Raw genomic sequence first — 12,187 nt, forward strand, 5'->3', positions numbered from 1 at the left:
GTTGTAATCATCTTGGATAGAAAACAGACAGTTAATTTGCTTGAAAAAGGGGGAAGGGAGGAGGAAATGAAATGGAATAATTTCTTTCCTGTGAATTTAGGGCATCAAAAAAATGTTATGGCAAAACTACAGCATGAAAAGGAAAATAATTGAAAAACTTCACAAGAAACACTGCTCTTGAGCTATTGCACAAAAAAATAACATGAAAGTCAAAGTAAAAAATCTGATTAATTAGACATCTTCTGTGTTCATGTCCTGGTTTTGGCAGAGATGGAATTAATTTTCCTCTCGGTAACTGACATGTTTTGGATTTCAAATGTGAAGAATTTCGACAAACACACTGATGTTATGAGTTGTTGCTAATAAGACCAAGGACACTGTCTGGCTTTCCAGGTCTTGCTAAAGTGCAGGTGCAGGAAGCTGGGAGGGATACAGCCAGAATAATTGACCCAAACTGGCCAAAGAGAGTATTCCATGCTGTAAAGATTCGGGCTGGGGGGCTCTGCCACCTGGCAGCCAGTATGTAAGTGGGGGTTGCCCAGCACGGGGGGGTGCATCTATGGCTCTCTCGCTCCTTTGCTTGCTGCTCTGCTTCATTTCCATGATCGCTGCTCGGGATGGGCTGTATCAGTCATTGGGACATCAGAAATCATGCATTGTTCATTTTGTATATTTTAGTATCCATATATTCTGTTATTATTGTAATTTTCCTTTGCTATCGTAGTGGACTGTCTTCATCTCAACCCACGAGTTTTCCTTTCTTCCCATTTCTCTCTGCCATCCCCCGGGAGAGGGGGAGGGTGAGTGAGAAACTGTGCAGTGACTAGGGCTAAACCACATCAGTCTTTAGGAGTTGTTAGGCGCACTTTGAGTTCATAAAAGAAAAAAAGAAAAGTTACAGGAAAAGACTCATGACCTTTTCTCAGGGCAAAATAACTAGACATCTCATGTAAATCATCAGATATATCAACATTTAGGGTCAGATCAGCAGTAACTGGGTCATGCTGAGAGGATGCACAGAATGTAGACACCTAAGACCAAAACTGGGATTTGAAAAGCTCCTCCACACTCTCTAATCCATCAGTATACTCAGTCCTGGGAAAGAGGAGAAGCGTGGTGTACTGGCGAGCAGCCAGGGCACCAAGCTTTGGGATTATCTTTTTCCAGCCCTTTTACAGGAGCTGGCTCATGGCACAGAGGAGCACCAGTCACAGGCCAGCACCTCACTCTGACTGGGGCTCTGCAGGCATATAGTCCTGGTGAAGGCAAAGGAAAACTTGGTGAAGGCAAGGAAATCTCATAGTTATGCTCTGCAGAAACACAGATGCTGTTCCCCATCATCTCGTACGCCCCTCCAGTGAGTCAGCTCAGGTTTAACAAGAGCACATGATCACAAGTGTCCAAACTGTCACTTACATTTCTTTTTCTTGACTATCTGTAGCTATTCTAACTTTCTTATAGGCATTTATGCAAGTTTCACAGCGGTTTACAGTCTAAGACATTATGCAAATACAGTTAGGAAACCTTAACACATTTTCCAATTCATTTCAAGTTATTAAATAAAGTCAAAGTCGATCTTTCTTCCAGTCCTTTGGCACTTCTTGAGAGCAGGACAGTGTGACCAGTCCTCTGCTCCACTAATTTTCCAGTTCATATTACATTCACAGAAATAAGAGAAAGGTCAGTTGGAGAGAAGGTCAGGAGATTGTCCAGTCACCAGTCCAAGGCAGGATTCACCTCTGGCTAACATATTTTCATCAGATATGTGCCTGATTGCCACTCACATCCGAAGAGTCCCCCTTGGCGATCTCCTCCAGTGCACCATAATCCTTCCTGTTACACAGTTCCTCCCTGGTGACTAATCTAAATCTTCTTTGATTCAATAAGCCTATTATTTCTTGTTCTAGCCACCATGAACACAAAAGACACTGAAAAGATGAAAGGAATAAATTATTTTCTTTGTGTTTGGAGGCTTGGATTTCCTTTGAATATTCTGTAGGCAAACCTACTCAAACTCCTTCAATCTTCTTATATTTCTCATTCTCATGTACTTATGTTCTCATGTTTTCTAGATTTCTGTTAAATCTCATTGCTCTTCTCTGAACTGTCTCCAGTTTTTCCTAACAAGTATAAGATATAGAACTAGACCTCATAGCTGATGCCTCTCCAGACCTGAACAGAAAGAGGTATTTTATGTTACATGGATGATACAGTCTTTATATAAAGTTTCTGTTCATTTTGCAGCACCACTGTGTTGTAAGAATGGGTCACAAAATGAATGCCAGCCAACTACCTGGCATTCTTCTGCCAAGCTGACCTTTAATTCCTCTCTTTCCTGTTTTCAAAGTTTGTCAGTTCTGTCCAATTTCTCACAATGATTTTGAATCCTAATTCCACCCAGCAAGATGCTTGCAACCTCACCTGCCTCAACATACAACACAAAACTGTCTTTTTCCCCAGCTATATATCCTCTCTGAAATAGATCACAAAGCAGTCACAAAATCCGTCCTGTGTAAATGTATCCTGCAATTCAACAATCACCGCTTATGCTCTTTTTTATTTTTTGCTGTACACCTCCAAAAAAAAAGAAAAACAAAGACACAAAGTTGTTTGTTTGTTTGTTTTTGTTTAAAAAAACACAGTATTTTTACTGTAAGCACCAGTAAGAAAACATAAAACAGTGAAACAGTAGACCATCTTCTCCATGGGGACGTGCATAGGAACCTATGGTGTATTTGAAAAGTGTGTGTGCTGTGAAAGTAATCTCTACACATGTAAAGAGATTTTACTGTTTTAAAATGGATTTGTAATTATATTTAAGACAGTACCATCAATGTTTGCTAAGGAAAGCTAAAATACAGTATTAAGAGGAAGAGAGAATAGGAAGCCCTGCTCAATGCTTTAAGCACAGTTCTTTTCCTCTCTGACTTATTTTTCATTTTTACTTTAGGAGGAGTAGGATTTGAACCCATGTTGGAAACAGTTCTGTATTTAAGTGAGTGAAATTAAGTGGTTATTTCACATGGCTTAGCACAGTAATTCCTGTTCTTTCACTTTTTAGATCAGACTATAAAACTCCGTTCTGCTTGCTTCAGAGTCCCACAGTTGAGCAACGCAGCACTCCAGGACCAGAATCAGTGCACCGAAGCCACTGAATCCTACTATCCTGACTGAAAAGTGGCAAGGGATGAATTTTACATTCACAGTGATAAAGTTACTGCAAGCTTTGGTAAAAACGTTAGAGTAAAAAAAGGGTTGCTCAGCACCTTGATTTCTCATGAAACCAGAGCAAAGAGGGAAATTAAAACCAATTTAAAACATTAATACAAATTTACATTAAAATTCAAGCTATTAAAAATCTTAGTTCAAGTCCTTCTGTCATCAGAAAAGGATATTTATATGATAGCAAATAGCAGCCTCGCATTTTAGGGCCATTTTTCCACCTTTAACATTTAAACTTTTGGCTCCATTTTAAGCAACCAGCAAGTTAGGGTTAATTTATGCAATTAACTCACTCCATTCAGCCATGCTGGAGTCACACCAGTGATAGTTCTGCTCCGAGTCACACCATGGTAAATACCACCTTCACTCACACTGGCATAAATTCTTCACTCTGTCAGAGGGAAGAAGCAGACAACTGCCTAATAGTCAGGAGCTTCACAGCATCCTGCAAGGTATCCACAGGAAAATGATGTGCTAACTTGGACCAGGAATTGCTCTGCCTTTGTGGACTTTAATAGGGATGGAAAAGTTCCTGGTGACTTAAAGGAGTTTGTCCCAAACAGGAATATCTGTAAACATAATAATAACTCATAGCAGATATCTTGTGCAAAGAAAGTGGAAAACAGAGCTCATATGGAGCAAAAGATAAAATCTAGGAGAGAAGTGGGAATAACAGAACAATTTTAGCAATGGAAATGTGCATTAAAAAGATGCAATACCTGAAAGAAAGTGAAAATCTTTGAAAGAGACCTTTCAGAGAGTTATAGTTGGTGAAATGTTGAAGCATTTTTGGTCCAAGGAGATGCACATAAATCCTAAATACAAAGTGGTCTCACACTAACGTGACTAGTCAGGATTCTGTATAAAAATACAATGCCGTGGATATTTTCACTCAGACACAGAAATTAGTATTTGACAGCTCTCTGAAAATACTTTTGCTTCATATGCTTTTGAAACAATAAAGTTAGAAAGAGTGTAAGCTATCAAATTTGGTGCCCAGAAAAAAAAAAAAAACAGAAGAGAGAAACTCTTTTAGACTTTGAAAATTACAATTTTACATCATTTCACTAATCACTGTGTGTAAAGGAGCCAGTTCACTGTAGAGCCACAGATTCTTTCCATGACTAGAAATAACTGGTGTCCTGAAAAAATCCACAATCCACACAACCCAACATCAATCTGAGTTGCAATTGTTTTGTGAGCTAAAGGAAGGACTTCACTTACAACCTTGAAGTTCTTGATAGCATAACTTGGTCCCTTCCATCACTGGTGAGAAGGAACATTTCCTGCTGTACTAAGAATACAGTGCTTCAGATGTACTGTTCTTCATCTCCCTCATTTATGAGCAATGACCACTTGTCCCCTTCCTCCTCAACAAAACCATTACATCTTGGCAGCTTGTCAGAAGTCAAGGACGAGAGAGACACTTGGCTGATCTGATCCCAAGGAGCCGGTCTGGATGAATCTCTCCTTCTATCATCCATTCCAATATGAACACTGATTTGGGAAGGAGTAAGTGGCTTCATGCAGCCTTGAGCTTGTGCTTCATAACTTTCTGTGTCTGGCTTCTTATAACTAAGAAGAGAAAGTGAAAAGATGTTTAGTACCAAGAGGTCAATGTGTAGAAGCATTTTCAGCGTTAGGACAAATCAGAAACTTCTGATATCCTAGATGTTACCTGCACATCAGACACAATGTTAATGGCTAAAAGTACTGGTCACATGGGATTAAGACATTTCAATGGTAAAAGAGAGGGACTTTCAAAGTGAAATTCTTTAAGAAAATTTATGAGTTTGCTGAATTATGAGAGGGTTCATGATAGACAATTGCAAGGGAATAGACTTGACTGAAAAAAATCACTGTTTGATTCAATGTACTCTAGGTCAAAAAAAGCCAAGCAATGGCAAGTACGCATGGTCTTCTTCACATATGTATTATCATGTAGTAACGTCTCTCTTGAGTTTCAGCAGCAGTGCTGCCTACAGTTCCACAATGGATTAGTATAAGACAACTTGCCATTTCAACTGCAGGGAAGACAGCACGACAGATACAGAAGAAGCTGCCATTGCAGCCGATCCCATCCAAGGCTGAAGCACAAGGCCAACAGGCATGAACACACCTAGCAAAAAAACATATGGACATCAGCCAAAGCCGCCTGTCCCAATACAGACATTTCTGACCCTGCATATCATAGAACAGATCGGTAGTTCTACAACATGACTTGGTGAGACCTTCATACACACAACTAGATTGACATATATTTACTCACTTATTTTTAAATATGTTGCTTCTATTGCAAGGGATGACCTTTGCATCAATTCAGCTACAAGACTGTGGCCACAAGGTAAGACTATTTGTCCCGTTCAGCTATTCTGCACATATGAAACAAAGCAAAAGCAACAGAAAGACAAGGCAATAGTCCAGGCAAAGGAGGGAGAAATTACTCATAAAGAAAAAGAGGAATACTTGAAGTAAGTTTTAAGGAGCAATTTGGAGCATGAGAAGCTATCTGACAGAAGCAGAGAGAATGCAAGCAGTAGGAGAGAAAATGTGTGCTTTGGAGTGAATAACAGAGGGAACATCCAGAAGCAGGATGGTATCTCTGATTAGAGCTGGGTTTGAATATACAGAAATGAATCCCCAAGTATTGCTATGTGAAATAAGAGCATGTTTTTTATTTCATCATATGAGAAGTTATTCCTAAGAGTTTAAAATTTGGGGAACAAGGATGTTTTTCTACAGCATGAAAAAAAATAAAAACAACAAAAGAACATATTTATTTTGTCCACCTTCTACTAAGTTTTAAATACTCTGGGAAACTCTCTTTGGTTCCTTGAGCAGGAAATGCTGTGAGAGGCACCACAGAGCTCAATTGTGCTGTTGTCTTCAGCAAGCTGAGCTCTGGCAGTCACATACCTGCTGCTATGGGTATTCCAAGCAGATTATAAATTAAGGCAAGAATCAGATTTATTCGTATTCTTCGAACTGTTCTCTTCGATAAGTGAATACTGGCAACTACATCCAGCAAGTCATTCTGCAAGATAGAAAAGCACTAAAAGTTTTCCACATGCAGTCTTCAGAATACCCAGCCAAAAAGAGGAGTGTCAGTGATACAAGAGGACAGGTCAAAACCGTAGTGCTCACTCGGATAAGAACAACATCTGCTGCTTCAATGGCAACGTCGGTGCCTGTTCCAATTGCAATTCCAACATCGGCCCTGGCTAGTGCAGGGGAATCATTGACTCCATCACCAACCATCGCAACCTTCCTCTTCCCACTTTGGAGCTCCTGGATTTTTGCAACCTTGTGAGAAGGAAGGACCTCAGCAAAGACTTTTTTGATCCCAACCTATGTACAAAGAAAGAAATACACCTCAGTTGGTGATATGATTCATGCTGAAAGGAAGAGTTATTTGCTGTTCTGGGTGAAAGAGAAACAAAGGAAGATCAACCAAACTGATCCCAGTGGAGGCAAGTCTTGGAAGCTACGCAGAACTCTGAAGAGCAACATGCCTTTGGCATAAGAAAGGGACTGATTACCCCCCTCCATCTTTACTGCAGAGGTGCTGGCAGACCATGCTCTGCCTTTTTTTGTCATTCTCTGCAGGGCTTTTGAAGCTCTACTGTTCTGGCAACAAAGGTTTGATGGTTAAAAGAGCCAGTTTTCAGCTAATCATGCTGTTAGATGCACCCAAAAAGGCTTCAGTGAAATGTAACACAGGAACCATGCATGTATGATTCATAACACTAGGGGAGATTATGAAAATAAAGCAGATGGTTGCTAAATGCTTCTACCCATTCACGTCTCAACTAATACGGAGTTGCTACCAATGGCTTCAGCACTATCGTTGAAAAACAAGTGCGTGCACTAAAGAGGGCTGGGATAATGCCCCTGGTTTGGCTGCCTCACCAGGCAGAGATCAGCTTTTCACTACACAAGGTAGAAGCTCTTTAAACTTTTGAAAAAGTAACATTTTTAAAGTTTTTAGGACTTGTGTACCATTTTTGCATTGGAAAGGAAGCAAGTGGCAAAAATTCAATGAAAATGTAGGCTGGTCCAGACTAACCTTGTTTAAAAACTTCACCTGGGTGCCTGGAACCATAAATTGAAACTTGTTTCTAAAAGACTTCTCTTAACAAATAAAGTTGGGTGGGAAAGCACTTTACCACAATTGAATACAGCAAAAGTGTGAAACAAAATAGAAGAAGGATTAAAGCATCACAGTGAGAAAGAAAACAGACCTCACAACACACGTGCATACCACAGTGCTGGCTGTGTGGTGGGATACCTGAGGAAAGCAAGGTGGCACACGGTAGATTAGAAGTAGATGGATTAGAAGAGAAAGAGGGAAAATAAAATTGAGAGCGTGGAAATGCAGCAAGGTAGAGTGAGAAATTGGCTTTGCCTTTGGAGCAACATTTATACTTTGAGATCAAGGAAATCTCATAGAAACCCTTTTAGACTTCTAAACTGCTATGCTTGGTAACTAATTCTTATTGTTATTACTATGTAACCCTTAAAGTTGACAAATCCCCACCTTCCTTATTGGGAACAGGACTGGACCTTAAAGGAACTTCATCACTACCAAATAACTGTCCACCAGGGAAGGGAATCATGAGGCTTCAGTTCAGCAACGGACTAATTACTGCAAGAAACTCTGTACCTCCGGAGAAGTATTGAGTGCTTGTCTTCAGAGGGATCTTAATGCAGCCACTGGGCTTTACTATGCTATAGGACCCAACTTGATTTTTCAGTCCAATTCAATAAAATTAGTCATCATTTAACATATCCAGGGAAACTCTTGAGTCCATGCTCCAAATTCACTGGAGTAAGCAGAGTTTTAGAATCTCATAATGTATTTTTTTTTAAAAAGGTAAAGAAGCACATACCTGAGTAGCAATGGCTTTTGCAGTTTTTCTGTTGTCCCCTGTTATCAGAACCACATCTATTCCCATGTTTTTCAGTGTGTGCACAGCAAGGGCTGCCTCCTGTTTGACGGTGTCTGCTATTGCAATCATTCCACACAACACGCCTGCACAAGGAAATGTCCTCTGTTAGAGAGAGCTGTGGGAAAATGTGAAATAACACATTCTGGGCAATATTGACACTCAGCCAAACAACTGTCTACGGTTGCCTAAGTTATGGTGTCTTTTCTTACAAACACCCACAATTTTCTAATTTATCTGTTTCGGATCAAATAACAAACACCTTTGATATTTAGGGACCAGGAGGAAGGGGAGAAGACAAGGGTACCTTTTAAACATGCCTGACTTCTGGGTTTTATGGTACCAACAAATATGATAGCGGGCCAGAGAAAGTTTAGGTATTTCTGCCCAGGTCAGATGTTGAAGCCACTCCTCCAGGAGGAGGCATATAGAGTATCTGGTTTTATGTCCTCTAATCCTTCAGGGTTGGATCTCTATTATAATTAATTACTTTCATACAGAGGTATGCAGGCACCTGCCTTTCAACACATTGACTCAAAGGTCCATCCATGTTTCCTTCACGTGACTTACAAAAATCTCACATTGGTTTATTATTGCATGTTACCTTTCAAAAGTAAGAACTTAAGTAGGTTTTACATCCCTGTATCTCTATTTGCTATCACCAGCAGCAATAGGAACACCAGTTTATTTCCATGTTAAGAGCACTTGATTTTGCTGGACTGAGGATGGTGCTCAGGCTAAGTCATGCAAATGTCTCTAAAAATCACTCTGTAGGAGCACCAAGAATATTTCTTCAGTAATTGAATCAGAGGCCCCACTTCAAGATTACAGATGCACTGGCAATCTATCACTATTACAGCAGTTTCTCATATTAAGGTATTGCCTGGGATCTCTCTCTGCGTAGCATAGAACAGAACCCCTCTGGCAAAATTCACTTAGTCTAATCTATTATACTTGAATGATCTAATGAATCATCATGTTTGTTCACGAAATGTTTTGAAATCAGTGATGCAATAGGTTGGTCAGTGATCCTTAAGTGAAGTAAAGTCAGGATGGCACATGGCACTGCACTGGCACTGCTTTTCTGAACAACAATCCTAGACAACAGGAGGTTCAGAAATTAATACTTAAATTAAAAATTACCCAACAAAGTCTTATAAACACCATTCTGAGGTGAAAGCTTCTTTTAAGAACACCTTGATACTTTGCAGTTCACAAGCAGTTCGGCACTAAAGGATTAGTAGTTTCTCGACACTAAACCACTGATCAATTGCTCCAGAGTTTGTTTTTATCTGTTCTGTGGTAGGATCAATTGATACTCATTAAGTCACTCCAAAGAACAGCAGTTACCATCTATAGCCACTAGTATGGCAGTCTGGCCTTTCATTTCATGGTCTGTCATTGCATCATTTACGTCATTTGCAATATGTAAGCCATTGCGTCGCATCCACTCACGATTTCCAATCAACACCGAGTATGTATGAGAAGCTGATGGACCTTTGTGCACAGACAAAAAGAAAAAATAGCAAAAAGTGAACACAAGCTAAAGATGTTTGAGGACAACAATGTCAGGCTGCACTAGCTATAGAGAGGTATTCTGAAGAGATTTTCCTAATTTGCGTGTGTGTGTGTGTGTGTTCTGGACTGGCAATGATCACATCCAAGACACAAACAGAATTAGTCTTCTTGAAGTGCTCACGTAATGGCCAAACACAAATGCATAGGCATTACCTGAAGACAGCCTCATAAAAGTTTTCTCCTTCAAGACTCAATCTGTGCCTCTTTATACACAGAATTGTGTCATGAACTTAATGGTATTTGCCTGTATTTGCCTTTGCCAGTTGGCATTGTTTTTCTGTAAAAGTGCAGCATGCACATTTCATAAATGTCATGCTGCTTTATTCTCACAACTAATGACTTCTTTCAAATACAAAGGCTATTTCTGGCAAGAAAAAAAAAGAAGTTTTGTTCTAACAAACAATGAAACAGTATGTAGAGCACCTCATTGTGAATTCAATCCAACTTCACAAGAGCCATTATGAAGCAGGTGAGAAAATATTACATTAACACCATTCAGAAACGGCACAGTTCTGATAAAGTTCTTATTTTAATTAATTCTTCTAATAGCTTTCTCAAAAAAAAAAGGTCAGGAGAGCCACAGTCTTCTGAAGAGAACTGATGAGCTTCTTAAGGAAGGCTTTAAATACTTTTTCTTTCTCTCCTACACTACAAAAGAGCAAAGTGGCTTCCATAGAGCCCAAAACAAAGCCCAAATGTATTGGTCTAATCAAAACCATCAGGCACTGAAACTCAGTTTGAGGATAGAACACACTTTATTGTGCATCTGCTGAATAGATTTTTTTTTAATTAAGTGCCTTGAGAGATATATGAACAGAAAAAAAATGGTCCCTGTTAATATGGAACTAAAGGGTAAAATATAAAAAGTAGCAGTAAGATAACATATGTTAAAAGTAACTGCTCTAAATGGGAAGATAATGCTAATTGGTAAACTTTGCTCTCTGCAGGGCCATTCTATGCAAAAGAAACATTGCAGGGTATGCCTTATTGCCTATCCTTTCTATGGACTTTTCAAGTACCCATCACTGTAGTATCTAAGTATCTTATTTAAATTTCTGAATTGCAGAGAGATTGAAAATAGGAGAAAGAGAGAGCTTCAATTTTTGTTAAGGTACATTTTTGTCCCTCATGTTCTTTGCCTCCTTCTGCCATAAATCCACCTTTCTGTTTTTCCTAGTTCGATAGGATTGTTTTACAGTGATTGGCACTGTTGATTCATTATGTCTCGCATTGTGGCTGGTGGTCACTTTGGGGACAGACATACCATGTGAGTCAGAGAGTGTGATCAGCGTGTTATCTCCCATAGGAGCACTGCTGTCCCTGCTCCCGTTAGCATCCAGTTTATTGAGATCCTCCTCGGCCATGCCCAGGACAGCCTCAACACCTCCGACTTTGCAGCTGATGCCACAGCCCGGGACTGCCTGGAACTCGGTGCAGTATCCCAGGCTCTGAGAGCCAAGCTCCTGTGGATGTAACCAGAGTTCATCATCAGTCTGTGCTGCCCATGTTGGGTACAGTTATTAGATAATTCCTGCTGAAAAGAGGCCTCATTCTTCCTCTTGACTGATGGAAAAGCAGCATGGAGTATTAGTAGTGCAAAACTAAAAATAAGGATGTTCTGGACGTGCTGTAGTTTAGACTTATAGAAAGGGGCAGCATACAGATCACATCCAGGTCTCTGCCCTAGCACCAGCAAACCATAAAGGACAGATTCTCCTGGTAGTTCAAGGAGAAAGCAGCTACAGTGGTGGTTCATGCCCTCAGCCAAGACTAGGAACTAAAGAGAAATACTATAACAATAAGCCATACAGCTTCTGAAAAGATGTAATTTCTAATTAGCCTCACAGACAACTAGCTTTACATATGTGTAAGCTTTTTGTATATATGTAAAAGTACAGTGAAAAACTGTATCTAATTCCTGGAGTGATCTGGCTGGATGATAAGGAAACTGAATCGTTCTGTCCAGTTAGAGAGAGAAGCCAGTCAGTACCTTCAAGATGAGAAGATGGATTACCAGGACCTTCTGCGTTACAAAAAGAATTGAGAAATACGCATTTATAAGCAAGTTATATTGGGCTGTTGGAATTACATGTACCTCTCAGTGACTTTTTTACAATACAGGGATAAGGCAGGTGGTAAGACTATTAGCAAACAGTATAGCATTGCAATTCATATAAGCCACGATCCAGTAATAACTGGTGCATGGGATGAATACAGAAGCGTCAGGGAACTAAGATAAATTTAAAAACAGAAAATGCAAAATACAACAGAGGCAACTGAGTCATTACCCATACTCTTTTTTTTCCCTCTAAGTTTATATGTTAATTTCTAAATTTTACCACTGAAACATTTAACGCTAATAAGTTTGATATATTCTTGCCAATATTTTTTTCCATAAATCAATTAATGACTTATCTTAGCAGAAATAAATTATTTATTTA

General features: G+C 39.6%; 1 protein-coding gene across 2 annotated transcripts in view; it reads right to left on the reverse strand.

Moving 5' to 3' along the window:
• Nucleotides 1–4,391: 4,391 nt before the first annotated feature.
• Nucleotides 4,392–12,187, reverse strand: part of ATP7B (ATPase copper transporting beta) — a 28,180-nt gene continuing 20,384 nt past the window's right edge. For both annotated transcript variants that reach the window (XM_086741956.1, XM_086741965.1), the window contains exons 15-21: nucleotides 11,011–11,209; nucleotides 9,519–9,665; nucleotides 8,112–8,254; nucleotides 6,367–6,570; nucleotides 6,139–6,256; nucleotides 5,239–5,341; nucleotides 4,392–4,797 (exon numbers count right to left, since the gene is read on the reverse strand). In XM_086741956.1, coding sequence (XP_086598082.1) covers nucleotides 4,533–4,797; nucleotides 5,239–5,341; nucleotides 6,139–6,256; nucleotides 6,367–6,570; nucleotides 8,112–8,254; nucleotides 9,519–9,665; nucleotides 11,011–11,209 — 1,179 coding nt within the window. In that variant the 3' untranslated portion in view covers nucleotides 4,392–4,532. The remainder of the gene's footprint in view (nucleotides 4,798–5,238; nucleotides 5,342–6,138; nucleotides 6,257–6,366; nucleotides 6,571–8,111; nucleotides 8,255–9,518; nucleotides 9,666–11,010; nucleotides 11,210–12,187) is intronic.

The sequence above is a fragment of the Chlamydotis macqueenii genome, chromosome 1 (genome assembly GCF_036417535.1).
Source record: "Chlamydotis macqueenii isolate bChlMac1 chromosome 1, bChlMac1.mat, whole genome shotgun sequence".
Lineage (NCBI taxonomy): Eukaryota > Metazoa > Chordata > Aves > Otidiformes > Otididae > Chlamydotis > Chlamydotis macqueenii.